We start from the raw sequence: 26,463 nt of genomic DNA, 5'->3' as shown, positions 1-26,463 counted from the left end.
TGAATTGCTAAATGCCATTTATTTAGTATTTATTTTGTTCTTCAAACAAACAAAAGCCAAACTATTTACACATCTTTCTGTTGTTCTTTTCCAAAACAGTTTCATTACATGTATGCTGTTATTTTAACAACATTCCAAGACTTATTAAGCAAAGGAGCTGAGCTGACTGGGATATAACTTTCATTATATCTTTTAGGCCAATATTGTTGGAACTAGTTTCGAGCTAAAATACACCTTATGATCAACTTCATACCCTCAAGGGGACAGGCCGAGACAGGATCTTTACAAAGGCTGCAACCAAACATCCAGGGCTTTTTGAAAACACAACATTGCAGTTTATCTAAATCATAAAAGCATGTGTAGTGCAGTAAAATAAACTGCAAAAAACTTTTAAGACAGACTGACTGACTGACCAACGACTAATACCACACATCAGCTTTTAAAAATGTCAAACAGGTATTTATAAAGTCATTCACAAATAAGAGACTTGATAGTATGATTAAAGTCAATTTCTTTGTTTTGGCAACTGATTACAACATTAAACTTAGTAACCATTTAGTATTTATTCAGTATCAAGTCAACAGTTATAACATACTGGAGGATATATAGGATACTTGAGTATTACAAGTCTAAGTTGATGGTATTCAATGAATATCAGTTGCCATTTGGATTAAAAACTGCATATTGTTTAGTTATCAAGAGGATACAAAAAAAAACTTTACTGATTGACTAAAAGCATTAATCTCTTAAATCCAATCAGATATACATAGATGGAACAAGACACTTTCCACATTTTAGGGACATGGAATTTCCTTTCAGAGAACTACTGACTGGTTGATCTATTCAGTGTCATCAAAGAAGGTCATTAGCACTACCAGGTGCACAGACAAAGCAGAGGCAATCTGGGCCAAGTTGTGACCCACCTCAAGGTTTAGTGACAAACCCACTAATATTACAAATCATGCAAGCTTGCTCGTACAATCATTCTTCTAATACAAGCCTGACTTGACATCTCAAACCTGTAAAAAGTACCTAGTAGCTTCCAAAACATATAAGTCCGCCCAAGTGTAAAAAATGAGGCAAAAAGCCCCAGCTTGTATCTCAATTTGAGGAGGACCTGTCACTGTTTCAGTTTTTCCTAGAGCAATATATCCAACAATAGTTACCACACAAGCAACAAGTCTGTGCTTTAAGCCAATTCTGTGCATCCCACCATGTCAGCTCAGCTCCAGACAGTACAGACTTCAGCCCTTTATTAAGCCTGCACCTTCAGCAATAATCTAAACAGGAAATCTGAACAAATCCACTCTTCATTTTAAGGAAATCAAAAGGGCAAATAAAAAAAAAGCCAATTACTAGCAAAATCAGATTAATCAAAGACTGCTTGCTGCTCTATCCTGTAGCTAACTAGTAACTTTCATGGTGATCAGATGTACATGTATCAGGTTCATACAGAACAGACAGTTCTGTTAGCTAACACAGAAAACAGTCTCCTTTCTTTCTTTGACTTTAGAGGATAGTCAACAAGGTGATTTCCAACTTAAATTCATCATTTAGAGAACATTTTCAGTTAGCCATTCAGGACTGAACTATACAATTTAAGGCATGTTGAACAGAGAAATAAAGCAAAACCCACTATGAGAGAAAAATCAAAACACCAAGTTTTACATTATTTACAAAGCTCAGCGTTTATACTGATGAGCGTTGATGCTTGTGTGTCTGTATCTGTGTAATTTCATATTGATGTAGCCCTGTTATGTGTGCAGACGTGGTTCCAGAGGAGAGCCAATGTAACTGAGCGTACATTGCTTTTGCTGTAGGTGTGCATGTAGTGTGTCTGCAACTCCTTTGGACTCTAGGATCTATGTGACATGTAGCTACGTGTTTGTGTTTTGTCATGTTTCAAAGTCTTTTTTTTGTACAATTCTTTCAGTTCATCCAGTTCCACAGCTGCAGAGATTTCTGGTGGCTTAGATGTAATCCAGCTGCTTCTGTTTCCGCTGGTTAGAAGACCTCCATGCATCCACCTGAGAGTTTCAGGCCGAGGTGGGTGATGACATCTGGGCAATATGTGCCTCTTTATCCTCTTCCCCGCCGGAGAGCGCCTGATGAAATCCCAAACTTAACACTTACAACACAGATGGGATCCATGGTCGATGAAACCTGTAACTTCATCTGGTAACTGTCCAACTGATAATGCCAATGGCCTGCCCAGTCCGAGGTCAAGACAGAAAAGTTTCTTAGGGTTTAAGTTCAAAAGGACAAGTTTTGGGTTAACTGGTTCATGGGTTGGCTGTAGATTAGATCCTCCTTACAGAGGGCAGCAAATAAAGCACAGCCAGACTCCTGTGAGAAGACAGAAAAAGCACGAGATCATCGTCACCCTTCCCTCTCCAAACAATCCTGTTAGAAACAGAGTGCCACAAGATTAACCAGGAGTAAATGGATCAAATTAAGTCATTAGTATACAGTGCCAAGAAGAAATTAATATCTTACCAATGCCAAGGATTTTTCCTCCTGCAGTCACTACAGCTCTCAGGGCAGTCATCAGGTTGGGAGATGAAGTGGAAGCCTCCTTGCCAACAGCTCTTCAAACCTGTGTCTGCCTGTTTACTGTGCATGTTGATCAAACACTCTTGGTGGGGCTCTTTCTAGCGACTGCAACATCCATTTGGATAAGTAACTATCAGTCAGTCAGTCTTGGAGCCACTGTGGCATGTCCAACACCTCAGTCAATGTCCATGTGGTTTTCCCTTCCATCCCCGATTATTTCAGGGTTACTGGCAAACTAGGGGAAACTCACAGCGAGTCTATCTCAAACTATATTCAAAAAGATTGTTTTTCTTGAAGAACATTCACTCCATATAATCAATGTCTCATGAATTTTCCTTCATCCATTTGCAAATTTTCTTTCTACTCTGAAAGGTAATACAAAAATATGGTTATATACAGGAGGTGGGAGAAGACATGCTTCTCAAGTCTCTTATTTCAGTTTGGGAATATCTTTTCAGTGACTTTGTCAAAGTCGTAGCAATCCTCCTGTTGTAATTGTGCTCCCATCCCCAAAATGGTACCTCACAGCTTTAATGAACAAAAGTGCATAGGTGAGTTGGTGAGGGCAGGGTGTGAGTGCTTATGAGGGTTGAGGTGAAGACAAGTGCACTAACCAGGTGTACTCATATCGCCCTCTCAGTTCCCTCTAGGGTTATGCAGCCCTGCACTCTGTTCTCCACAAAACAGAGCCCATCCTTGATTTTCACGCCTCTGCTCCATGGTTGAGCATCAAGCCGTTAGAGGATCTTGTCCATGTTGTTGTGATGCCTGTAACTCTTCCTCAAACCAACACCACTCAGTGTCCATATGGCAGAAGCGCACTTGCAAACCCCACCCGTCTTATGTGAGAACCAAAAAAAAAAAAAAAAAAAAAAAAAAAAAAAGTAAAAATTAAAAAACAATCAAAAAAAATAATAAAAAAAACTGCACCCACAGATATCCATGTGGTTTGTAAACAACCAAAGCTCCAGTATGGAATAGAAAGAGTCCTTTCTTTTAATTCTTAGTCACTATTTGTACGACCAGGATTGTAGAGGCAGTGTGTTCAACTGTATCCATCCCAAGTTTTTTTCTCTTCTCCACTGTGTAAATTAAAAAAAAAAGTCCTTGCGAAACTCTTCGAAGCTTTTTTGTATTTTGTTTCCATTTTTGAAATCTTCTGAGGAAAAAAAAAAATAATATCTGGTATCAGCACGGGTTTCTTGTCATTTTTTTTTGGAATACATTCAATATTTTCTTAAGAAAGAAATAATACACACACACACACACACACACACACTTCACATGGCGATAATGAAACAAAAATGAAAAACAAATTAAGGGAAAAAAAATTAACACACAACAAAAATAGCAGCCCCAAGTGCTCATTATCTTAGTCCAAATACTTTTTAAACTTTGTATATAATGTATATATTCATATATATTTTTCATTAAAAAAAGAAAACTCGTCATTATCAAATTGCAACAACGAATAAGTAACACAATATGCTAACATTTCATGCACCGTTCTGTGCACTTGCACATTAAGATGCTGTATTTTTTTTTCAGAGTCAGAAACTCGACACCTTTCATTCACAAGTTCGAGAGCTGACAAAAGGCAACGTGATCACACCCCAGGAAAACAGACTGGACTAACCTTCCGATGGATCACCCCTAGACTGAACTAGAAATATTTACGATATAAACTTACATACTTTACATACACTGTGCTGAGCACTGACACACATCACACTCGCTCTCAAAAAAGAGTTAATGTCTCAATGGCCACGCACCCTATCCAAGTTCTTAGGCACAAATGTGCATTCATACACATACAAAAAAGCACATGTATTCAAAATGAGTACCTGTAGTCTTAACTCATTCCTATGAACAGTAAATTAACATTCACACTGAAAACATACACACACACGCATACAAAGTCTCATTCTGATGCACACACAGTAATGTCCCTGTCTGCTAGTCCTCACAGGTCTAGAGACACCTCCCCATGTGGAGAAGCTAAGGGAAATAAACTAGTGGTGGTCATCATGTGATGAGCGCAAAGCTAACATTTACAAATGTATGCATTTCTATTTCATCTATCTGGGGATGAAGAGCTGGTGAGAGAAAGGATGTGTTGTGCAATTGCCCCCTCTCTCTCTCTCTCTCTCTCATTCATTCACTCTCTCAAAACATACAGATCAAGTCCCTGTTTGGAGAAGGGAAACAAACACACACTCTCTCTAAACACAATACAAAATTACCATTTGAACAAAAGACAAAAATGGCCTCTTATGTTTCATACATCTCGGTAAGCAACAAAAGAAAGAAAAAAAAAAAAACATTGTGCAGACTGGTATATTACTGACACAAACCAACCATCACACATAAGTCACTCTCACAGTCATTCATACACATTCACAAAAATATTCACTTCTATAACTAACCCCATTTGTTTGATTTTTTTTGTTGTTTTTGTTATTTCTTTTTAGGCAAGTGCAAATCTTCAAGTTTTTTTATAATCCATTTTTCAATAGCTTTACTTTTTATATAAATGTAAAAAAAATGCTAAACAAGAGAAATATCAACAGTGTTTGTCTTTCGAGAAAGGATTTGCTCTCTGATAAGGTTTCAACTAAAAGGTCCCCCTGACTTTGAAAACCTAACAGCCCGACCATTCACCCCGCCGACTGTTTCACCGCCCTCTTCCAGTTCTGATGCACATGCACACAGATAATGTGTATGTACGCACACCGTATGCGCACTGATTCCCAACACACACAAGAAAAAAACTATTCAAATCCCATCTCAATAAAGTGCATTAGTTCAGTATAAGGTGCTTAATCTTTTGAGTGCCAGAGGATACCCATCTTCCTTTTAACCTCACCCCTCATCACCCCCCTCTCCCTTGCTCAAGTGATCAACTGGTGCAGCAGGGAGCCCGTTTTTTTTTTTCTTGCCAGAGGGAAGGAAAGAGTGGGAGGCGCAGATCCAGGCGCCTCCACCCTGCACCTCCCCTCACGCTCGTTCCCTTCCTACCCCCACCCCCCGGTTCCCCCAGCAGTGCACATTCGTCATCAGGTTTGTCTGATTAAAAGACAGAAGGCCTCAGGTAGCTATTGCTGCTGCGCTGCATCACATCAGTAATCCTCCACCATCTCCATCTCATTCAGGCTCAGACACTCGCCCGCGTTGTGGAATGAGTACCCTGCGGTTGGGGGTGGGGGGTGGGGGGCAGAGAGAAGGGACGGAGAGAGCAGAGTAAGATCAGAGGAGGATGGGACATGGGGGAGTTAGAAGGGCTGGCTTAGACAGTGTGGGCAAGGGACAAGCCAGAAATTATTTATAAGAAGAGCCCTCTGTTCTGGAAAGGTTAAACTTTATTTGTAAATGTGACAAGAAGCTAACTCATTACAAACCATAAATATGTGGTTGTTGTTTGATCATTAAAAAAGGTAAAAAAAGTAGATAGTGGTCACATCTAAGCCAAGTAGGTAACATGCATAGGTCAAAATGAGTGTTACACAGTTGAAAACGAGTGGTAATGTGCACACTGAATTTTACAAGTTCCCAAGTACTGATTCAATGTTTCAACCAGCACAATCTTAATCAAGCAAACAAGTGTTAGAAACGGCAGGGTTTTATATCAATCAGAGAGAGATTGTAAAATTCAGTGTGTAGACAACCTTTTTTCCCTCCACTGTTTTCTGTAACAGAATAATAAGGCTGCATGTATACCACAGATTACAGAATATCCATTTTTACCTATATTACACTTGTTTGGCCACCTGTTTACATCTACTTCAAAAGCGAGCCATATCCCATCCCTGTGTTTATGCACCAAACAGCTTATGGGTACATAAATAAACTTCAGACATAAGCCTACCCTACGAGCGCATCTTACTCACCACCTGGAGTGGGTGCAAACAAGGTATCAAGAAGATATAATACTTTCTGTTGTTGCTTCAGAATGCTGAGCTTCTTTTATCGCTTTTGTTGGGCTCCATTTGATTCCAGGTGATGCGTACATTTTCCATTTTGGCTTGTTTTGTGTATAAACTCTGATGTAGAAGTGTGTTGCTGGTGTATTTCTTGACAGGTTGTGTTTTGTATAATAACATTGGTAATCTGGGGTCAAGCTAATTAAAGCTAGCTATTTATAGACTGACCATTTACAGATAAATTAAGTCAAAATGAAGAAATATGAAATGCTTGTGAGGTCACATACCTAAGATGCTGGGGTCAGAGTGCAGCATCATGGGCTGTTTCTTCTTCATCTTTCCCCCCTGGTTGTCATAGAGACCAGCCTTGCCCATGTGGTTGGTTTGAAACATGGACTGCAGGGTGCTTGGATTCATACCTCGCATTGAGTCCTAAAAAAAAAAAAAAAAAAAATAAAAGAAAGGCAAAGACAAATGAGGACCATCATGAATCCATCCAGCATCTGAATTTGACAAATTTACTGTTTTTCAGACCACAAATGAGAATTAGCTAGCTAGCGTGTTATTTCATAACTGTATGTTCAGTGGGTGTCTGTTGTTGAGTAATGGGAAACGTTTAATCTGAAGGACTATGTTAACAGTTTGAGTCAAGCTGTATTATGTGTATTATTAGCTTATCATTTAGAAAGTTATAACTGGTAGGTGAGACACTTCTTCATGATAATAACTTTAGCCTATATAGCTAGCTGTTAGTGACAGGAAGTTGCGGCCTTTCTTAGCTTACTGGAATGCAATCAGTTCAAAGGCCTTTAGTAATGTTAACTTATTGGCATGAGAGCAACTGAAGGGATGTAATTCAGTATGTGCGTCATCTTACCACTCATGAAGTACAGGTTTTCCAATGCTGTCATAGTCATTGTTTTTGTTAGAGACTGTGTTTACATGTACAGTACAGAGGTGTATCTGTATTTACCTGCAGAGGGAAGTTCATGTTCAATCCAGCCACTTCCTTTGATAACTGGGACACATAAAGAGAGAGGAGGAATTTACAATGGTCACAGTGAAATAACACATCCAATTGTTTCTCTTATAGCCATTTTTATCCTGTTAATAGTATTTTGATACATATCATGGTGTATTACAACTCTGATCTTCATATAAAAAACTACATTCATAATTCATATGCTCATTTCTCTTTATTAATAGTCAGTATAAGAGGACCCATTTCCCAGATTTGTCATCTACTACTGGGTATACAGCACTTCCTAGTCATAGTTTGTTATAATTTGTAATGTTTTTTAGTACATATTGTTACTGAAGGTATATGGCAACACATTTTCTAACACGCCTTACATGTTCGGGCAGAGAATGACTAACTGTATTCCCCAATTATATTACAAAAATCTGATGTTACATCAAATATGGGTACAGGCAGGAATGTGGACAACAACTTGCTTGCTGCATTAATTCCTGAGAAAACCCTCAATTTTCCAATTGACAGATGCAAACTAATTACAAAACTTTCACTTGAACTTAAATGCAGTCTGAGGAACACTAGAAAATCAAATTTTTTTATTTATTCAAAATAAATATACAATCTTTAGCAACCATTTAAGAAATGAGGTTAAAAACTAAAGGGAAGCTTCCTTTATATGTTAAAAAAAGGAGTTTAACACAGTATACTGATTGGTGTGACTTAATTTATGTTGTCTATGGTGAGGTCAGATCTTTTCTTACTGTGCTCTGAAAGTAGGAGGACATTATACCCATTCCTTGTTCGAAACAGAGGGAAGGAAGAGTTTCAGCCAGTAAGTGGCCGTTCCCATTACTTGTTTCGTTTGAATCCTGAACTGATGTTTTTGACATATGCTGTTCTCAATTTAAAAGACCTTTCAAGCTCAGGCCTACCTGCTGCTGCTGTCTCTGTTGGTTGGCTTTCTGTTTGGCACGTCGCTCCAGAAACTGTTTGGCGAACTCTTTGGCTTCCACTGTGTCCCCTAGGTAGGACCGGATGAAGTCCAGCACTGCATAGGGAGACTCCACCTCCTTCAGGTATGCCACAATTGTGGCAACTTAAGACATACAGTTTAAATGATTAGAAATGCAGAAAATGTGGGGAAAGATGTTGAGACAAATAAAGTACACAAATACTCAAATGTGTTGTATTTTAACACATAGCAATCAACTATCTAAGGGTGAATTCTCCTCACCCTTGACATTGCTAAATACATAAATGCTGAGCAGCCTACCATCCAGAGAGGAGGAGGAGTTGTTGGCAGAGGTGTTGAGAGCATGCAGCATCTGTTCACACCAGGTGGTGAAGCCATCCTGAGGCTTCATGCCCTGCAGCAGCTTCAGCAGCTTCTCCTCCTCCTCCGTCCGCTTACGACGCATCATGTACTGATCGCTGCAAAGGATATACAGGGTTCAATGCATATTTAATTATGTTCATCAACTGAAAGACATACACATATAACTTATTACAATGCTATCTGCAATAGTCGGTGTAAAAAGGGTCATGTGTGAAGGTCCAGTATTTTTAACAGGCCATCCAATATTCCTTTGCCATGCATAAATATGCATTTAAGTTAATTTAATCTGGTCTCATGTACCTGAGAGAAGGGCTGCTGCGGCTGTTCTTCAAGCCCATGTTGTTGTTGCTGTTGCCACGCAGGCCGGCTTGGTTCTTCACAGCCTCGTCCCACATGCCCATGCTGCCTGAAGAGCCTCCACTACCACCCTTGCCCTCCATACCTCCAGGCCCGCCCCACATGCCAACACCGTCCACCCACTGCCCTCCCATGGAGGAGCTCCCCATCGACATGCCAGAGTGCTAGAAACGGATAGAGAAATCATTATGGCAAATGACATGTCATTTTCTATTTGCATTCTCTACAATGGGCTCTCTATGACTTTCTGTATGAAACCTTAGAAACATATAATTTAAGTTGCTGGAACTCACGCGGTCTCTCTGCTGCTGGGCTCTCTGTTGCTGCTGCTGCTTCAGGAGCCTCTCTGCCTCCTGCTGCATTTCCAGCAGAGCCAGAGCCGGGGGCTTTCCTGCCTTGGTGAGCCCGGAGGAGGGAGCCCCGCTCCAGCCTGAGCCGCTTGCCCCAGGACCCTGCTGCTGGGGGGTCTGCTGCAGCAACTTCATAATCAGTTCTTGCTGCTGACGACACTACAGGAAGATAATGACAGTTCAACACTTTATAGCGGTAATGCTCATTTATTACTTGGTGAATAGCATTCAAAGTCACTGAACGGCCATTCTTATTGCATCCATCTTCAAACTGTTATATTTAATATGATGATAACTAATTGCAATCTCTAACTGAATGACACTGAGCATATGTAAACTCAAAATTAAAAACAATTGTGCCTGGAATATTTCAGTTTTAATGAGCTTAGCCTGTAACATGAAAGGTTAAACATTTCTTGTTACAAAAAAAAAGGACATTTCAATTTTCAGTGTACAAAATCTGAGAAATACTTTTAATGATCTTTGTAGCCCAAGGCAACAGACAGGTGAGAGGGAAATGCAAAAATATCTCCTTCCTTCATCTCACCTGCTTGCGTCTGAAGAGCTCCTCCTCCTCCCTCCTCTTCTGCTCCTCCTGTTGCCTCCTCTTCTCCTCCCTCCTCTTACGCTGCTCCTCCTCCTCACGCTTCGCCCTGAGTTCAGCGTCTCGCCTCTCCTGCTGGAGCTGAAGGGAAAACATCAGGTCTAATCAGTCAAATGGAGTAAAAGGAACAAACTGAGATTATAATAAGCAAAATAGTTTTACTCAATCCTGGCTTTGCATTTGACATAATCTATCTGATTACAGTTATTGTGCCTGCTAGCATTGCTAACAATTTGTCTAGCTAGCAATAAAAAGTGCTTGAATCATTTTAGTTGAAATGTTTCAGCTGTTGAAGACAATGATATACAATAAAACTGATATGACCGACCGTGTAAAACATGTACATAGAACATACATTTTTTTTTTTTTTTTTAAAAACCTAGCAAATGTAGATAGCGAATTTGTGTTCTAAGGCTGAAAATCTCACGACTGATCCCACCTTTTGAAGCTGTTCGAGAGTTGGACCCTGAGTAGAAGGATTCATTGTTATGTCCCAAAGACTGGCTTCACCGCCTATATGGAAATAAAACTGCGTTATTTTAGAATCATTAGGTACAGTGTTCATGTGTTGTCGTTGCGTGCACATGCACAACCAGGTGCAGTCTAGAATGTACCCGACGGCTGTGAAGCTGAGGTATGCATGTCCCACATGGACCCTGTATCTGGCACTGACATCGACCTGTTCATCGAAGGCATCATACCCTGCTCACTGCACCTGGAACACACAAAGCAAAACCCAACACAGAAATTAGTCTAGTCTAGTTTATCTATTCTGGTGTAAAATAACAGAAACTAGGACACAAACACCAATGAATGTACACTATTCCAGACATGTAAGATGAAACCTACCACCCCGTCATAAGCCTACCTGTTAATGAGCTGGAATAGCTGCTGCTGTTGGAGCTGTTGATAAAGAGCTGCTGCTGCCAGCTCCTGTTGCTTTTTCAGGCGCTCCTGGTCCAGGTTTCCCTGATAAGAGGAGGAGAGCAATCACCAGTCAATACAATGCATCTTCAAACTCAAAAAAACAAAACACAGCTATCCATATATAGTGGGCAAAGTCTAAGAAGGAATTGCTTGTGGTAGGTTTGTCCTATCACAGTTTTACATGCAGCCATCTAACAGGGAATTGCCCATTCTTTGTAACCACAGACTGTATTCTACAAACTAGTCTGGGTGTCTGCAGCAGAACAGATATGTTACAAATTGAGCATACAGGAATTGTGCATTTTCACAAGATGATGTAAAAAGTAATATGCTGTCATAGATGCACAAACATCTGATCAACTGTGCCACGTTCATAGGTAATGAGGAACGTGTGACAACATCTGTAGTGTTACACTACAGCATTAAATGCTGGTATGGAACCTGCCCTGTTCTGCTCCACTAATTTGAAGCTTACATGCAACCAGTGACTTTTACTGGAAGCTGCTGCATACTATGGTTTTTATGAATACTGACATGTCTTTCCCACTTCCTACAGGAGGGAATAAAGATATTAACTGTAACACAATTAAAATAACAACAGAAAGTTTTGTGTGTTAAAATCAAGTGGGGGTAATTTCGGGAAATGGACCCCCTCTTGTTAAACTGAATTTGAATTAATCATTGGTCTTTTACCGTGACCTGTCTATCAATCTTCCCTCTCCTCTGCATCCTCCCTTCCCCATCCTCTACGTTGGCTGAGCTCTGACTCACAGTCCCGGCGGGCCCCCGGGTGGGCTGCGGGCGCTGCGTTGGTGGTGGCTGTCTCACCAGCAGGGGCGGCGGGGAGGGCCCCGGGGCGAAGGGCACGCGGCCCCACATCTTGATGACATCCCCCAGGGGTTGGAAGCCCTCGTCGCAGCCCCGCTTCACCAGCAGGGTCATGGTGAAGTAGCCAGCCTGGAACCACTCACACATCTCCACTGTGGTGAATGGACCTGGTAGTGGGTAGGATAGAGAGAGAGATGAGTTTACAATGCAAACCCTATAATTATAATTATGTTTAGACAATAGCAATATTGATCAATCAATATGCTATGCTTGCATGTATGAGTGTAAGTGACTGTAAACGCCACAGTGTGCGAGTGTACCCTGGATCTCTCCCTGTGGGTCCTTGTAGAACCACTTCATGGCAGCCTCGTGTGACAGCGGCAGAGCGGCTGCTGTGTTCCTGCTCTCCTGCTGCTGCTGCAGAGCCTGGGTGAAACACTCCTCTTCCAAAGAAGTGTCCTGCAGTGATGCCACCATCTTCTCTGCCTCCTGCACACACACACACGTGCAGGATGTCATTACAACACCACATCAATTTACCTGGCAAGTTCATTTTTTGTTTAGACATTTAGCTTGGGTCTTTTAATTCAGCTTAACCATTAAGTTGAGGTGCACAAGTAATGCTACAACATTTCACAGATTACAGATTTATTGTTTATTCCACATAAGAGTCTAGAATATTCTGAAGCAAAAATAATTATAACAACTTTATTTAAATAGCACCAAAACTGTGCTTTACAAACAGGACATGCAGTAGTAAATATGAAATATAAATAATCACTAGTTGCAGCCCAACTCTCAGGAAGAGAGGATGTTCAGTTGAGTTAAATGTGCTTCCTGTTACAATTACATAATAGACAGCTGCTTGAATGTGCCTCCTGATGTTCCTACCTGCTGCAGGTGCTTCATGCCCTCATCGTCCTCAGTGTCTCCTCCAGATGGAGGGAGGAAAGGAGCAGCAGAGGAAGGGGGTGGGGGAGGCAGACTGGATGAGGTGGGGACGCTAGGGCTCAATTGGGCCTTGGAGCCCCCTACCGGAGCCACGTCTGACACAAAAACAACAACAACAACAAGAAACATTAGTAAAACAATGGGCCCTATTTTTAATATTTCTATTTATGGGATGGTGATGTTGGATGTGGGGGGTAGAGCCACCTACTGGCTCAGTATTTGATACAACATGAACAGCGGGTTCAGTAAACAAGATATTAAGTGACTGGGGCTGAACATATTGTGTATCAAACCAAAATATCAACATGGCAGAATTTCCTCCCACACATTCACTGTCCTGAGACTAAAAGTGCTTGGCTGAATGCAAGAAGCAAAAGCTCTAAAGTTACAGAGCCAGTACAAGACTCTTAATGCTTCAAATCAGAATTTTGTAATTCAAGAAAGAAGTATGAATAGCCAAATGTTTGGATAGTGATGGTTTGGAAGTTAACTCTTTACAACAATCATATATATATATATATAGTACTGGTTGCTCCACTGCTGCCCAAAAGGATTTAAAGGTTAAGAATACATTTGCAACTTGTGGTTATTGGTGAGAGTCAGTCTGTATGAGCTGGATTCAAACTGATCCATTGACAGAAAGTGACAAAAATGTGTACATTAATTCAACATTTTGCATTTGTCAAAGTAGTTGTTTCAGTTGAAACCTTAACACTGCTGATAATCTGACAAAAGCAGGGTATGAATAATGGTGGCATTCCTGTAATGCTTTTACTGTAAAGCAAATGCAAGCATGTGACAAACACTGAAGACTTCAGTTAGCCAGTGAATTCAAACTTATTGCTCAATAAAAAGCTGGTCTAAACCTGGATTCGGATCAGAACATGGTGATATTAAATCCATACAGGATCATCATAAGTTTGCTGGCATCTTCAGAGTTGATACTTATCACATTTCATATCATACATTTTATACTTTCTCCACATCATGCAGTCTTGTTTTACACTTACCATTAACTTTTCACAATACAACATGGTTAAACTAATGAGTACAATAAGTATGCTTCTTTACAATATGTCGGACTCAAAGAAAAAACAGCAATCAGATAAATAAATAAAGAGATGTTTAATGCTACTGCTAACTGAATCTATCTTTGTGTTGTTAGTAGCACAAAAATCTTCTTAAACACAAAAAGACATAAGGCGTACCTTCACTGGGTGTGCTGCTGGCCTTGACAGGGTGGCTGTTGTTCAGCTGAGGGTTGTCCACCACTGGGCCAGCGTTGCTGGGCCGAGGCTCCAGGAATGGAGGGGTACAGTGGACTGGAGGAGAGGGAGAGGGTGATTCTGGCTTCGTCTCACTATCACCTACAGCAGAGCCGGCTTCTTTACTCTCTGTCAGAGTGGAGGAAAGAAAGGAACAAACATTAAGTAGGATGCCACAAACATTAGTAATCAATTCCTCCTGGGCCTGTGATCAACTAGGAAAAACTGTATGGGCAAAATGCAAACAATTTGCTGTTTTGCACATTTAGGATGCAAAAGGCTAATTCATTATGGTCCATTTTATCATGTATTATGAACAATTTTTAGCTTTTAAATCAACTGGGTCACTGAACAAGTCTGTAACAATAAGGCTGGCATAAGAAAGCCTACATATTCCATGACACTTGTAGGTGATCAGATTGTAACACTGCATTCTTTAACAGTTATGAGGCCAATACCAATATTATGGAATTAAAAAAAAAAAATCTAAAAGATTTTTTTCAGGCTCTGGGAAATTGTGACGGCAATTTCACTATAATCTGACTGACAAAAAAACAAAAACACAAAACAAATTAAAGAGATGCACAAAAACATTCTAAAATAATCAAATAAAGAAAAGTAAGTCCTTCCTCACCCTTGTCTTTGTCTCCTTCAGCACTGTTCCTCTCAGTGTCAGCGAATGTCTCCTCTTCTTCCTCATCCTCTATCCCCTTAAACTCTAACTCCTCCTCCAGGATTGTCTCCTTGCCACCCTTCTGATAGAAGAAGACATCATGAATGGACATTCATGAGGACTGACAATAAAAGAAATATACAGTTGAAATACAATTTTGCAGCACGATCTGCTATTGAGAATATGTTAATAATAATTTACCCCCACTTTTGTTAGGACAACCCCCCCCCAAAAAAAAAACAAAGACAAAACAAACCACACCTTCATAGGCATGAAAGCTCCAGAGGAGTCAAAAGTGCCCATCTCCCCATCTTCCTCATCTGTGCACCACTCGGGCAGGCCGTCCCTGTCATCCTCTAGTCCCTCACTGCCTGCACGCCGGCGGCCACCACCATGACCCTCAGAGTCCCGGAAATCGAAATCAAACTTCCTCCTCCGACTCTCACCTGGACCATGGTCCCGCCAGCCTGCTGAGCGAGGACCACCATCTGAGGATACTGTCCCAAGTAACAATCAGAGAAGTCAAGAAAACATCAATGAAACTTAGTAGGTTGCTACTACAAAAAGATACAGAAACAAGGTTTCATAAGAGGAACACACTGCAAGTTACAGCAGTTGCCCAGATGATCATGTGGTTATGTCTTGGGATCTGTTATATCTCACTTCCTGGGGGTGTTGCTCTGTCATTAACCAGCTTCAGTTTAGAGGTTAAGATGAGTTTAAACATGTTGTTAAGAAAAGGTGATGAGGTCACTTAACCTGACTGTTGTGTCCTGTGGAGGCTTTAAAATGCAGCCCTGTTTCAGCCAAAACCCAGCTACTGTCTTTTGTATAAATCACTTCACTGCCACTAGATGTCACTATATCTACTGTTTACGTTAGACCAGCTGCACACATTGTCACAACTGAGGTTTAATGGCATGGGTTAAGGAAGAGTATAAATCAAATCTTTTCCTCAGGCCATTTTAATATTTAAAATATTATCAGCTTTCACCATGGATGGTGTTACATAACCTACTCTAACTTAAGTGTGAACCAAAGGTAACACATTGTGTAGTTACACTAATTTGAATGTTCACATCTGCCTTTTTATTACCTTAAAGTCACAGAGTATTACTGATTACATAAAGAGGTTTACAGGGATCATGTTTTAGCTGATGTGCTCCAGGGCTAATGTAGGCTTGAGCAACACAGACCTACTGTCTTATGTGGTTTGAAGTTGTTCAATACAAAATGACCATGTAACCCACATATGAATCATTCATAGTCACCTGAAGCTATATATTTGTGAGAAAACAGAATTTCAATTTTAGGTTCTTTTTTAACGTTATAGTGAGGGAAAACTGTTTGGGAATAAAAAACAATACTATTTAATATACATATTAGATACTTAAGTCAGTAAGTGAAAAGGCCTGTAAAATTTTACATTACTATTGTTTACTGTTTATGCAATTTTCAGGCTTTGCTTAGCAATTAGTCAAGAACTAAATTTGAAAATTTTACTTAGCTGCATTTCGGCTGAATCCACGCTTGTTTTGACATAGCAACTGCACTGAAATTAGCAGCACATTTGCGTGCTAAACTCCTGAAACCACCAGTTTAATAAACCCATTCTAAACTGAAGCTAAACTAAGCTAATAGCAACAGTCCCTCCATAATGGTGAATAAAATCATATCAAGGATGTGTGGACTGCTCAGCATGCATTTCAAAAAAGGAAAATAAATGAGGCTTTTGCTTTTTCTCGTGTATAGCTTTCATTTTCAACACAAACAACAGTTTGAGGCAGCAATACAATAAATAAATGTTTGTATTGATCATACCATCCCTGCGGGGTCCAGTAAGTCTCCAGCTGCTGCCCGGCTCCCCCTCGTCCTCGTCCTGCTCTTCCCGGAGGGTGCGCCAGTTATCGCTGTCAGCCCTTGTGTACTCCTTCCTTCCTGGACCCCCGGGACCTACAGACTCTTCAAAGCCAGGACGCCCAACCTCCCGCCGCAGCGGCTTCTCAAAACGACGCTCACCCCTGAGGAAAGGAGGGAAATTGAGAGAAATTCATATCAGTTAAATGATAAACAGAGGAAAATAAGCCCAAAACATTTGTTTTTATCCTAGAGAAATATGTCTGGCCAAACTTGCCTCTCGCCACCACAGATACACATTTTAACCAGGCCCATGAAGAACTAGAAACACCGCCCCGCGGTTCTATGCCTCTGCCAACCAGTCAAATTGTATTTTACCTCCATGTCTGTCCAGACTCATATGTAGTGGATACTTGGAAGGCAATAAATAAAATGTATAAAGTATATTTTCTGGCTAAATGGAAGTTATCACTATATTGATGATACATATGTATGATTCCAGTGAATATACATTGTTGAACTGATTAATGAAGGATTACAAAAATCTACAAAAATACCAGAGGCTTATTGAGTTTATTACACTGGATGACAGCTTCTCTCAGCAGTGAAGATATAGGCCTTTACTATGCCATGGAGCACTTGGAGCCATGATTTATTTGACCTTCATGTAGTGTGTGCTGGGTTTTTCTTACCGGTCATCCCAGCTCTGGCTGCGGTGTATCTCTCGGACGCTGCGGCCAAAACCCACCTCCGCATCTTCAATACTTCTTTGGTAGAATCCACCTTCGCCACGACCTCGTCCTGATTACATACACACATACAGAAGGAGGTGTTAAAATTCTATATAATCATCATCTGAATGAGAGAACTTGTGATGAGCCATGTGGGATTGTTTCACTCACTCAGCCTAATCATTTTTAGTTGTTTTTAAATAATTTAACAAACACTTTTATAACTTCACAAAATGTTTTGTACCACTATTTCATTAGCTTGTATCCCCTTCAAGTTGCAGACAGCCACAAAACATCAGCACATGCTTCTAAGTTGTTTCCTTGGCTGTTCTGAACCGGACGGCTAGTGTTTACATTGGCCATTCATATGCAGAGAGTGCTGTGTGTGTTCAAGGTGAGTTCATAAGCACAGTGGTTTTAGACAGGTGTGGCTGGACAAAAGGAGGACTATTTAGACAGGCCAAGAGGAAGTGTGCTGCATCAAGATGGTGGAAGAAAAGGGGGAAATAAACACTTCAGTGGTTGGCTTGAATAAACTGTTTTACTTTCCCTGGATAACAGCCATTGTAGTTTCAGCCAAGGGTTTTGGGCAGCATTTCTGTTGCTGTTGGACTCATGTTAGCTTTAGCACAAGTGGTTGTGGATTTATCATGAGTGCATTTAGGCTGAATCAGTGCTGTACTTTATTTGTTGCTGTTTTTTATCTTCTAATGGGTGTCTAGGAGGTTTCTTTTTGCCTTTAGTGTTTACCTCGACCGCCTCGTGTGGCCCCTCGTCCTCGGACCACTCCAGCTGGGGCAGCCACACCCACCCCTTTTCCCATGAGCCTCAGCACCGCCACACTGTTTACAGACATGGAGAAGTTCCTCTGCAGAGAGAGAATGGAAAGAGCAAAAGGGAGGAATGTGAGGAATGTGAGCTCACAGCCACATTTGTCAACCAACAGAACAGACCGCTTTGGAACTGAGGTTGTATCATGATGAGATATCACATGACAAGCTCAAACAGTTCAACATTTGCAGGTATCAGTGTATTTGTGAGTGTGTGTTTGTGGCAGACCTGCTCCTCCTCAGTGAGAGGCACCAGTGCCAGTGGCTGCATGGGCTCATCTTGCAGAATAGCAGCAAACTCCTTATCCTGCATGTCCTCTGGGACCTAAAACCACAACAGCAACGGACACAAAACTCTCTTTCAAACGTTTACCATGACTTCAAAAAACAACTGACCTACAAACAGGTGATCCTTTTTTTAGGATGGGAAAATAAATGGAACTTCAAAAAGCAATATACATGCTTGTTTAGAAAGTGCTTTTAGCACCAATGACTTTCTCAACATTGTTAAACATTAAAAGATCATACTTATTCTGTGATTTATACAGTCCCGTGAGAGACTTTGTATAGTTTTCCCACTAACCTTGTTGTCTTTGATATAAAGTGCTAACATCTCCTCTCGGCCGTAGCGGTACTCGGCCAGCTTGTACTTTGGCATGGCGGGGGAAGGAGGGGGGGACGTCACACTCCCCCCACTGGACAGTGCACGGAGCCTGGGCGAGGAAGAGTATAGGAATCGTTAGGAATTAGGATCATGTATTTTTAACATCAATATTTCTTGTATGATTCTTGTATGAGACCATAAGACATCTCAGTGTTGGATTCGAAGGGTAGGACTGTTTTTTGCAACTGGGTATCAATATTTAACAGATCAAATACACGAGATATCAAATAAACCAGTAACCAAAGTTACCGGTCAGGTGTCAGTGTTTCAACAGAAAGGCGTTATTATGCAATTACTGAATGAATGTTAGAAAAATAACTTTCCCTGTTGGAACAGAATTTAAAAAATAAATAACCCCACGGTTGTGTAACCGTGATAGAATTCCTTTTAATCTGAATTGGAGAAAAAATATCTAATAGCATCCTTCTTGCAGAAGGGAAAAAAAGAATTTACTAAATGTTCTGTAACAAAATCAACTATACTCCTACGCAGGTCCCCCTGAATACACTTGGCTCAACATAGATGATATATTAGCTTTCCAATCTCAAGATTTCATTTTAAAAAAAGCTATTACTAGCAGGCCAGATTCCAAGGCCTGCTGTTTAACAATGGCTCCATTCACATGCCTCTACAAAGTGTGTCATTGACTCACAGCCCCACATCAAAACCATATGCAACTCTGAGAGGTGTAGAGGTGGGTGTGGGGTATAAGAGGTAAAGGAAAGCATCATGAAAGACCAGTTGGCAGCATGCGGCATATCAAAAAGGGTAAAAATAAGTGGAGCAGCAACTAATATGCATAATAAGAACAGAGCTAAGGAAACATGCCATTGGGTGGGGTACTAAGAAATATGTTTGCATATTTGTATCCACTTGTATTTACTTTAGCAAAATTTTGCTTTCCTCCCTAACAGGACAAATCATGAAATCTAAATGATCTTCCACATAATCTAAACATTCATAATCCTTTGAGAGAGCCTTATATTATTATAGAGCAACACTTGGCCCAATATTTGTTACATAAATCTAAATGCGAGGCAAAATGTTTTGACTTTGAATTCTACCACAATGACTAACATACTTGCCGACTCTACCGCCAACAAAACCTTAAAAGGTCTAAATAATTTTGTAATGCTACCGAGCATTAAAAGACTTGTAAACATGCTGGCCAGACAGCTGTATGTGGTGAGCACATGAACTGGCCACTACATAGCTAAATTAAAAGAGTACAGGGATAAAAGTGGGCTAGAAGGGCCACTGAGAGGAAAGCAGCTGCAGATGTGTAAAGAGAGAAATATTCTGCAAGGCTGGCACCGCACCAAGAATGCACACAGCAGTCACAGGCCGTTAGAGATGGAGTGCTACCAAACTGGAAACTACGCCCCCCATTAATCACTACACAAACATACACCGAAGAGGAGGAGGAGGAGAAACAGCAGAGAGACAGAAAGAGATTAACAGGACACTGCTGTGACAATACCCACATTTGTCTTAAGGTAAAAACTATTTTGCCAGTTAGTGATTACAAGAGAAAACTGTCTTTGAAAGCTACAACTGAAAACATTCAATTGCATATAACAACCCACTGAACTCTAGACTATTATTGTTAATGCCATGTGGTGTTGTTGTGGTTTACTAGTACACATTTCTTTCCCCTTGATGGCAGGACCTAAAGACAGTGATGTTGGTTGGTCTCTTAGTCATTAGTAAAATATGCAACTAGCAATTATTTTCATTATCAATGAATCGGATGATTATTTTCTTGGTTAATGACTGTGTTTATAAAATGCCAGGAATACGTGAAAAAAAAATAAAAAAAAATAAATAAAATCACAATTTTGCAGAGCCCAAGGTGTCGTCTTCAAAGCTTCTTTTGTGCAGCCAACAGTCAAAAACCCCAAAGATATCAAGTTAACTATCATATAAGACAACGAAAAGCACGCTTTTCCTCACATTTGAAAACCTGGGCCCAGCAAATATTTGGCATTTTTGCTTGAAAAATTAACAATTAATTGCTAATTACTCCTCTGTTGAATGACTAATTGATTAATCAAATAATTGTTTCAGCTCTAATCCCCATAATCAAGGGCCATTTTCCCATGAAATCTAGTATGGACAATCCTGGTCCCCAGAGAATGATTCCTAATTTGGTCAATGACAAGATATCTCAAAAAATTAAGGCCAGATTTCCATGAAATTCGCGGTGGATATTGTAGTTTCTAGAGGATGAATTGTAGTTTTTTTATTGACCCCCCAAACTTTCCTTCCCTCTCCATCAGTGTCCATTTTACACACAAAACAATCCCATAACATAAGCAAATTGCCATGAAATGTAATGGCCACATTCAAGAAGGCCATTTACCATCTAGACATAATAGAATGTGTAGATTTAAGCCAAAATTCCTGTAAAACAACATGGAAGAAAAGTCCAAAAAATGCTCAGAATTATGTCAAAGTTTGAACATCTACAGTTCCATGACTGAGTAAACTATCTGGTGATGAATACCAGGTGATATAGTCTCCAGAACAAGCAAGTCAAGTAGACCTTGAGTGGAGTTAAATCATAGAACACGACTTAATTAAATACACAAGTGCTTCTAATCATCATAAGAGCAATCACATTCATTTCCTTCAGGATATACTCCTCTATGTATTCCGTACTACTTAATAATGTAAAGAAATCAGATGAGTTACCATTCTGGGCCGAAGTTAAGAGTCTCAGCAGTCATATTCCTCACGTCCACACAGAACTGAGTATCTAAAGGGGGAAAAAAATCAGTTTATTTTCTGCAGGAAAAAAAAATGCAACTTGTAGGAAATGTATGAGCAAAGGAATAAATGTGCCCCAAATTGCCTCACCCTGTCCAGATGATCGGAGCAGGCTGGACTGGGCTGGACCAGGCTAGAGCTGGTTGGCTTTAGTTAGGCTTAGGTGACTAGAAGGCTGAGTGGTGCTTAAGCTGTGGTCACAGAGCTCCCCAAACACACAGACACAAAGAGAATAGCTGCCAGTTTCAGGTGCTTGAGGAATACCAGGTTATCAGGTCCTAACTAGGTAAGGAAGGGGGTTCGACGTTTGGAGAATGGAAGCTCCTGCTACTCACAGCCGAAAAAGGTTGTTAAACATAAAAAAAGAAACAAAAAGAACCTCGGAAATTAACAATGGAACAAAATAAAAACACTCTTGCTAGTATTAATGTTTTCTTTTTCTTTTTTTCTTTTTTTACAGCAGTTATATCTCACATTAAAGTTAAAAATATGAACTGATTCATCAAAAAGATAACGCAGGAACAAAATAATAGCCAAAACACTGAAACAGGCTGCTGGAACAGCTGCCAAGAGCAGACGCGATTCGCACTCCTCTTCTCCTTCCTCTCTCTCTCCCTCCGTGCCTTTTTCTCTCGCTCCAACTGAAATGTGGATTGACGGAGACCCTCCAGGTAACTCCTTTATTTCCTGTCCTCCTCCCTTTGCACCACTGGAAATGAAGCAGAGTTTGAGAGAGAGGATCAGAGAAATCAAATGATTAAAAGAAAAATGGAAAGAATAATGTTAGAAGTGTACACTTAATAAATTAGCTGCCGGTGAGATGCATTTTCAGTTTTGAAGCCTTGACACACTATTTTTGCAGCGTGCCTTGGACTCACTGGAAGTTCCCGGCCCAATTTGATCAATCCGTTACAGCACATTGAGCTGAGAGAAAAACACTATGGTATTCCTACATTGAATAAATGAAACAGAAAACTATTTGTAGTCTAGTGCTCAATCGTGGCCCAGTGTTTCTGCTGCTCACAAGAGATTTTCCATCCAGAAATCTAGGGAATCTATTTCAGTGATGTTGTGGACCAGCTGCTTCTAAAACCATGCAGCCGGTTGGATATAGTTCCTGAAAATGTTGTGGCAACTAAACCAATATCCAGGCAACTAAATTTCAACAGTTAATGCTCATACATGGTTAGCGTGCCTCTAAGACCTAGCATCCTTACATTTACACATTTTGAACAACTTCTTTCTTGTTATCTTCATTGTACATGAGTAAGCCACATCACTTTAAGTAAAGTTAACAGTGACAGATGTACAACTGAGGCTGGCAGAAAGAAAACTGCCAGCCTGGATGTTACCATTATTCATGTTATACCAATGTTTATAAGGGTAATTGTGGTTATTTTAAACTCAGACCTTATTTTCCTACTTTTTCATGCAGATTCTAAGTTTTCACACTCCATTTGCACGGAGCACTACTCCTCTAATACACAACCACAAGGCCAACACTATCTCAACTAGCTGAATTCAAGATGTGATTTAACACATATCCTTTTAACACTGTAGGGGTGGGCGATGTGCCATCATTTGCAAGGACACTGATTATGTTTCCCAAGCACCATCTAGCATTAGCTTATGTTGTTGTTGAGAGTTCTGGTGTGCTTCTGTGTTTCAGTTTTTAATATTTATTTTTACAATCTGCTCTAGGTTGCTGGGCTTTGTAGGTTAATCCAAGGACAAGAAAAAGCAGTAAAAATGTACAACATTTAAATTAAGACTACCTTTTATCAAGCAAGACGTTAGTGGGGCTTTTTCTTCTGCGCATTAAATAAGTTTATGAATAATCTGACAATAAATTCAACAGAAGAAAGTCTGAATCATAAAACTAGCAAACTAAACATTTGTTCACATGCATTTGAACCTAGGTGTCTTTGTCCTTCGGATCAATGTTTAGACGGTATCAGGGGACCATCAATTCTGGTGACTTAACATCACCAGCAGATTTTATCAGCTGTACCCAATTACAATGACTTTGTAAATTGATAAATTAATACATTTCTTAGGGTTGGGTGATATACAATGTGGGATGATGGAATTGTTTATGGTCAGTGATTTTGTCTACTGTTAATCTGGAGGTATCTCTCTCTTTAATATCTCTGACTGTATTAACCCATTGTGTGCAATGTTGCAAACTAGCAGGACTCCTTATGGCTATATTGGAATTGCAGGAGTTTTGCATCAATGGGGACATACCTTTATTCAGCTATTTCAGGTATCGATTGGCAGAAGATTTTATCTATACCGCCTATCTCCACCATGAGTCTTAGCCTTTAGCACACAGTCAAAGCCTCTTAGGAGCTGTAGTTTTTGAATGCTAACAAAAATAATTATTGTCTTATCTTTGTTAAAATGACAAAGTTCTAAATTTTTTATAGCCAGTATATTTTCAGTTTTTCCTGAAAGACTGCTGAAAGAAACTCAACGAAATCCTAGAGGAACGGGGGCTAGTTAAGCGAGGGGCGCAGGACTTGAAGGTATCGTTAGTACTGTGTCGGCATCCTTGGTGGCACAAACTTAAACTGCATGATGTGAATTTAAATCGATTCTTTGGCAACTTATTATGTCTCATTGAAATTGGTTAACACTATGTAACAATTACTAATTAATCAGTACAACATGACTGCAGTACAGTATTTTAAACAGTCTACCTTCTAAGTAGCTCAAAATACATTAAATAACATAACTATTAATAATGCAATTTACGCACGTTTAAGACAACAGACAATTGGAAAATAGGATGCTGACAGGTCCAATTTACATCAGACTGCAGTGTGGGTATAAATAATTCATTTTCATTTTGGGTTCATCTGCTGAAATTAAGTTGGCCCTGTGTGTGTGTGTGTGTGTGTGTGTGTGGGCATGTCAACCTCTATAGTAACTTAAGCGAAATGGTGTTAAATTGGGGGAAAAGGCCCTTGTTGAAATAGGGATTGTACTATTTCCATCAGACCTCTAGTTGCCACCACTGTTTGATAAACTCCTATAGGCTACTGATGAGAATGCCTCATAAATATCTGGGAATGATTTGATATTGGTAATCCTACTCAAAGTAATGTTCCGTAATTTAGTGAGCATTGTGACTTTAAACATGTGCACTTTGCAATTATTTATCAGTATAACATGCAGTAAAATAGGAAAGCATTAAACATTAGGATTCATTTATGCCACTCAGGATTGAACAGAATACTAATTACAGTGAGATCAGTCAAGACCTAGCAGAATTTCAACAACTAAGAATATATAACTTTAACCTAAACATCTTTAGTCAGCTTGCGGTTATTTTGGTTTCAAAGTTTTTCATTAACTTACTTAACTCCAGACTTCAGGCTACAACAGGCACAATATTGACATTTTTAATATCTAATGCTAACTGTTCACTGAGAAAATGAAGCAAGGTCATGTAGAGATAACGTTGCTTGCAGAATTTGACATTTCGTATGCATGTGAATATTTGCAAATGTTATGCACTTCAAAACGTGGCGGGATAACGATTTCAAGCGGCGGGGATGGAGACTGTAAAGCTATGCTAAAGCTGGCATTCAATATACACCAATTGGTAACTTTAACAAACTGAACAATGCTAAACTGCTTGTTCGAAAAGATGGCTAGCACATAGACAAAATAGCTCGAGATGACATTAGCTAACGTTGCCGTCAGTGGTTGCGAGCTACATTAGCGTAACGTTATACATTGTTCGTCTTTCAAGATAATTAAAGCAGATCGATATGTGGGGAGTGGGAGATGAATTAATCGTTACAACCGTATTTGGCCCACAATACCATATTTATGTTGCATAACAGAGATAGGTTACCTAGCTTGCTACCTAACTTAGCACAAGGTATGCGTTGATCGTAAAGGCCTTCGCTTGTAGGTTCAAATGACACCAGATATGATGGCGGAGGGGGCGGAGTGTTGGGATCAGACTCCCCGGCCTGCTCCGCCAATGTGCGGACGACCACCTCCACTCCGCTGTCGGTGTTAAGCTAGGGCTAATGCGATGTAAACAAAACAAACACAATGACAGAAAAGACAGAGTTTTAGCCGTTAAAGGACTTCATGCAAATGCTTTTCTCAAGACAGATAAATCCAAACCTTTCGAGCTGCAAGAGCCGAGGTTAGCTTGTTAGCTCACGTTAGCCAGCTAGCTAAAAGACAAGCTGCAAAGAGGAACCATGGCTTACCTTCACTGTTTATAGCTAACGTTACCAGACTAGTTGTCTGCACGGTGTCTACAGCCAATATATCGTATGCATTGGTCTCTTTAAACACTGTAAACGTATTAATTCGACAGAATCCTACTTTCAGAAAGTCGCGCTCTGTATTTTATTTATTATTTTTTTCCCTCTCCTCCAACGGTCGCAGCTGCGTATCAGTATGTGTCTGCTGGCTCCTAGTCGCTGCTCTTCTTGTTGTTTGTGTTTCGGAAACATGGCCGTCCGTGTGATACCACGTGACTGGGCACTGACAAGCGGCTAACCAATGTTGTAGCAGGGTAAACACACCCCTATTTACCAGCCTGGTTGTGTGCCGCACTTTGCAACGGCATGTTCAAATGCAGACCCAGACCGTCTTAGCTGGATGGGTTTAATTAACCAGTAAGCTGAGGAGCGAGGACAACTTTCCATACATCGAAAACAGCTAGCTCAATACAAATTCGCGAGGCAGCAATGTGTAAAGTTAGTTCAGGAATAACGACATTAACTTCTAATAAAGTTGTTTAATAAAGTTTGGACTCAGCAGCATCATGCTTGAAATGCATAATGATATATTTGAGTTATTAGATATCAATACCCTTGAAAGTGAACTGAATGACTAGCA

At 40.2% G+C, this 26,463-nt stretch overlaps 1 protein-coding gene across 3 annotated transcripts; it reads right to left on the bottom strand.

Moving 5' to 3' along the window:
- Nucleotides 1-26,101, bottom strand: gigyf1a (GRB10 interacting GYF protein 1a). Of its 3 annotated transcripts, none has more exons than XM_044184871.1 (26): nt 25,827-26,101; nt 21,682-22,300; nt 21,517-21,580; nt 18,742-18,871; nt 18,388-18,483; nt 18,079-18,196; nt 17,290-17,398; nt 16,562-16,761; nt 15,002-15,237; nt 14,702-14,822; nt 14,011-14,196; nt 12,743-12,897; nt 12,172-12,340; nt 11,717-12,018; nt 10,965-11,065; nt 10,711-10,811; nt 10,536-10,609; nt 10,040-10,177; nt 9,436-9,651; nt 9,086-9,306; nt 8,723-8,880; nt 8,382-8,545; nt 7,447-7,491; nt 6,761-6,905; nt 2,497-5,740; nt 1-2,346 (listed from the first exon to the last, which is right to left on the bottom strand). In XM_044184871.1, the coding sequence occupies exons 3-25, from the start codon at nt 21,549-21,551 to the stop codon at nt 5,673-5,675; spliced, it is 3,288 nt and encodes a 1,095-aa protein (XP_044040806.1). In that variant the 5' UTR covers nt 21,552-21,580; nt 21,682-22,300; nt 25,827-26,101; the 3' UTR covers nt 1-2,346; nt 2,497-5,672. The 3 variants fall into 3 exon arrangements, with proteins under 3 accessions (XP_044040806.1, XP_044040807.1, XP_044040808.1); XM_044184872.1 differs by having other exon boundaries at nt 11,795-12,018; XM_044184873.1 differs by having other exon boundaries at nt 11,852-12,018.
- Between the last annotated feature and the right edge of the window lie 362 nt (nt 26,102-26,463).

This window comes from Siniperca chuatsi, linkage group LG22 (genome assembly GCF_020085105.1).
Source record: "Siniperca chuatsi isolate FFG_IHB_CAS linkage group LG22, ASM2008510v1, whole genome shotgun sequence".
Taxonomy (NCBI): Eukaryota; Metazoa; Chordata; class Actinopteri; order Centrarchiformes; family Sinipercidae; genus Siniperca; species Siniperca chuatsi.
The sequence above is the reverse complement of the archived record's forward strand: the minus strand, read 5'-3'. Positions and strand labels throughout refer to the sequence as shown.

What these genes read in the sequence shown, in the direction of transcription:
- gigyf1a (XM_044184871.1), bottom strand. Translation starts at nt 21,551, where the DNA reads ATGACTGCTGAGACTCTTAACTTCGGCCCAGAATG. An exon ending in CCCACAGGGAGAGATCCAGG is followed by an intron (nt 12,019 to 12,171) that starts GTACACTCGCAC and finishes ACCCACTACCAG; the next exon opens with GTCCATTCACCACAGTGGAG. An exon ending in CTCCTCCTCCTCTCTGGATG is followed by an intron (nt 8,546 to 8,722) that starts GTAGGCTGCTCA and finishes GTATGTCTTAAG; the next exon opens with TTGCCACAATTGTGGCATAC.